At 37.0% G+C, this 4,305-nt stretch overlaps 1 protein-coding gene across 1 annotated transcript; it reads left to right on the top strand.

Moving 5' to 3' along the window:
• The first annotated feature begins 1,706 nt into the window (after positions 1-1,706).
• On the top strand, positions 1,707-4,017 carry LOC100367695 (lectin BRA-3-like). The gene is made up of 5 exons (XM_002739879.3): positions 1,707-1,790; positions 2,599-2,652; positions 3,004-3,364; positions 3,548-3,615; positions 3,838-4,017. The coding sequence occupies exons 2-5, from the start codon at positions 2,607-2,609 to the stop codon at positions 3,858-3,860; spliced, it is 498 nt and encodes a 165-aa protein (XP_002739925.2). The 5' UTR covers positions 1,707-1,790; positions 2,599-2,606; the 3' UTR covers positions 3,861-4,017.
• Positions 4,018-4,305: the final 288 nt, after the last annotated feature.

Here is a 4,305-nt window from a genome sequence, read left to right as displayed (position 1 = left end):
CCCAAATAACTACTGAACCAACCTCCAAACACCGTTCTGTACACACGCAGTAGTGGGGGAATATATTCACAGACATTCTAGAATAAAAAATAATCGCATTATAGCGTTCATAATAGAGAAAATAGAAAACGTAAAAGGAAGCAGAGAAAAGCATCACGAGATATCAATAGTAAAGTACCCACAAACTCCAAATACACATATGCAAAGAGCATATCTTCATTGACAATTCTGATTAAGTATTTCAATGCAAAAGACTGTATTTTAGTTTTCGGTCATTATTAAAATAAGAATTTTAGTTATTGTTGAGCTCAGCATACCTAATTTTCGTTTTCTTTCTCAGTTGAAATATTGTAAATGATTTAAATGTTTTCTTGTATTTACTGTTTTGAGCCGATGGCCATGTATCAGTTAATAAAGATCCTATCAAATTTATTTTGTATTTTTATTTCAGGGGGTTGTGCACTGATTAATAGTTCAGTAGTGAATGACTTGTTTGTTTGTTCATGGTTGATAGTTTAATGATTTCACCTCATGATTTCAAATAGTTGACCTCTAACCTTTGCTGCGTAGCTAAGGACGGAAAAGCTCTTAACGACTGATATATTTAAGTGTGCTGAAGAGTAGAATATAAATAGAACGAGGAAGAACGGAAGAAGAACACGATCACTCAATGAGGTGTAAAATGCTTATGCATAAAGGTTTATGTGTGACCCCTAAAGGTCAAACATCCTGGTATTTCAACTTCAATGACAAGTGTTTGTACTTCTTTATTTTCAAATCATTAGGCAAAAATGCCGTTTGTAGTGAATTTGATTGTACAAGGATGTGTGACATTTTCGGAGAACACGAACGGGGCATGTTGAAAGCTACAGTAGCTGTGAATGCAAGTCAAAGAGAGAGATGTTGAGTGTTTTTCGTAGTCCACCTTCACTTTCTACGCTACATACACAATGCTGGATGTTTCTCGCAGTCATGGCGGGGGAGGGGGTCGCCGCGGCGTAAACGTTAGGGAGCTCATCAGAACGGTGGATACCAGAGTATCCAAAGAATAAATTACGCGAGTTAAAATCACCCCCACTCCCATTCTCGCGCGGAAATAGACTGATGGTTCTATAACTAGTACGTCGTCTACTGATTCGCTGAATTGTAGGCCATCTACATGAGAGACCGTAGTTTTCTCACTCGTTGTTATACATGTTTTGCCCACACGAGTCTCAAAGAAGGGTTTCTCCATTGGCATCTTCGCCAACCATGGTTTATGTATTCGACCTCACCATTGGATGGTCGGTTTCAGCGAAATCGTGCGAATTGAACAATGTTCTATTTGGTAATATCGCCAGGTGCCCTTGACTATTATTATATCGCCTCTAGCTTCCCGGTTCCACAAATGTGTACTGAATCGATTCCTGTTCGAACTGGTTAAAAGGTGAATCACAACTAAAATTAAAATTACTTAAATTAATTATCTCAGATCCAAAGAAGCCGCTCCTGAAATTGAACCTTTGTGTAAACATTAACAAATTCTTACTGCTTAATTCAGCGTTTATCAGAAATTATACACGCACATACTCGTCTGAAATTATCATTGTACTGCCAAATTATACAGTTTATAACAAAATAGGTCCGGATGTTAACTGAATCCACTGATCATCGCCGCGCTTTATCCAGTGACTCTATAAAAGCACGGCACATTCTAAGTAAAAGCAACACTGAGATCAGTAAACGACTGTCTATCTATATATCTATCTATCTGGTATCCTGAATTTGCAAGTGCCTAGGCAACGACAAAGGTAGGAAAAACATCGTCTTTCGCACTTACATGGCGACTTTCGCACTTACATTTCCCTGGGGTAACAGTGACTGGGTTTATTGGGTTTATTGACGACATGTATACCATGGAAGGTAGAAAAACTACCTCCCATGTGTAAACTAATCGGGGCATTCTGGCAACTGTGCTCACTTCGTCGCAGATACTACCTGAATAAACTTTGTTGAAACTTTTTGCAAAAGTATTGTAAAAACAAAAGAAAAAAAAAACGTCGCCACCGTACAATTTTCCATCTCATGACGTGAAATCGTTGTTTATCCTGAATGTGCGACTGCATGAGATAGAATCCGTATGAACCGTACTTTTATCGATATAATTAAGCAATCAGCCCGCCTCCACACGTATTGCACAATTCACAGCTTACATGCACGAGCAAGCATTATTTTCGGAAGTTGGAAAAAATCAAACTCACACAAAATATGAAAACAAACACACCGTCGTATATAGGCATTGCGAAGTTAATTCACGTCATGCTTGCTAGTGGATAGTCCATATACCCCATGTACATCATACCAGCTGTTTTTTTTCGGCATATGAAACAGACATCAAGCTACTTTTTCGAAGGGTACTTATTTAATATTATTATTAATTTTCATATTTTGAGGCATAATTTAAAACAATCATGGCGGGCATACATTAAAACTGAGTCTCGCCGAATCGCAGTAATAGTTTTGTGACACCTACGCACTAGTTTAACATAGTTTAACATAATTAACATAACATAGTTTAACATAAAACATTACTATTGTATGTGAAATTGGTTTCATCAGGTTCAGATATGAAGGTCATTCTACTGCTTGCCATCGTTTTCAGTACCAGTTATGGTAAGTACAAATGATATATATATATATATAAGTGTTCATATGTTATTAAAGTATTGTAGGCCGTTGCCCTTATATACATAAAAAAGTTGACAAAAACAAAAAAATGATCATGCCATCCTAGTCAACATTGGAAATAACCTGATATCCTCTCTTAATTTGAAACCACAGAAGATATACTTAGATAAAAACAAAAGAACAAAAAGGTTGTGATAATTGAAAAGTGAAACACGTTTTATAACTGACGGGTATTTGTAATACGAAGGTTATCTGTTTGTAGACAAAAAATGCAACCGTGTTTATGGTGTGTCGTCTTATGTCATTGAGAATATTATGTCGTGTACTTTTTTCCAGCAAACGAACTCAAGGTTTGTAGCTTTAGCGAGGGGTGCAAACTCTACACCATGTTCACCAATGCGTTCGTAAACTACGACGATGCAAAAGATCTGTGTCAAAATAATGCAATTATACCAGGCAACGACTTATTGACCATCCGCTCACAAGAGGAATTCCAGTTGATTCGTAGAAAAATGATCGCTAATGAAATGCACGTGAAAGACTCATCTGCACCTGCAAACGGTTACTGGATCGGTCTTGATGACATTGGACATCAACAAGATTTTAGATGGGACGATGGGACATCACCAACTTTTACTCCATGGGCTGAAAACAACCCAAACAATCTATTTGGAGACCAAAACTGCGTGCAATTATGGTAAGAATGAAAATAACTCCTTTTAGACCATTTTCCGAACAACGCCGGCGAGATCTCGCGTTATGCGTAAAATTTAACGTAAATAAAGTGTAAATACACAATAGTCATAGCGTCGCAGTGGCTTTAAGATAATCAACGACAGTTTTAAAAAAAAAACCTCATTACGTTTTTGTTATGTTGCAGGAAAAAGGCAATGCTCAAGTGGGATGATGATTTCTGTTACAAACAAAAAGATGTTCTGTGTGAAAAAGGTACGTACCAGCAACATTTGCATAATTGGCCCGATGTTTTAAGTAATCGGGAGATTTTATTATTAATATACTGCTCTTTATTACTGACTACCTATATATTTAAAATGTCGATGTTATTGTTTTTTGCGATAATTTCTATTATAATCAATATCATGTTGAAACAGGTGCTGTTTCACTTTTACCAAATACAGATGTGTGCATGACAAATTCTTTTCATTGCAGACATATGCCAAGGCGATGCATAGATTGACGTTACCATGGTTATAAGCGTTGTTTTTCTCACTTCATGCGTACAAGTACGTTAAATCAGTGGACAACTAAATACTTCATATAACTATATTCGACAAATTCTTTATCGATTCTGTAAAATGCTGGTACATTAAAGTGTTACGTAATCGAAAATGACGGCTACTGTTCATTGTGTTAACGCCAACATTTATTCCACTCTCGAATACGCTGTGTAGATAGGCATATTACGTTGGTGAAGACTAACCCTCGTTTTGACAAAATATGATATGCAAAACGTGTGATAGCACAGTCAAGCATTCAGTAAGACCAACATTGTGCAGTCCGCTAATTAATAGATCATTTTTCGTTCACTGCGAGATCCCGCGTTATGCGTGAAATCGAACGTGAAAACAGGACAAACAAAGGTCATAGCGTCGTAATTGCGTCAAAGTATCTCGTGAG

This window comes from Saccoglossus kowalevskii, chromosome 15 (assembly GCF_978046115.1).
Source record: "Saccoglossus kowalevskii chromosome 15, keSacKowa6.1, whole genome shotgun sequence".
Taxonomy (NCBI): domain Eukaryota; kingdom Metazoa; phylum Hemichordata; class Enteropneusta; family Harrimaniidae; genus Saccoglossus; species Saccoglossus kowalevskii.
Note: the sequence above shows the minus strand (reverse complement) of the source record. Positions and strands in the feature narration are given on the sequence as shown.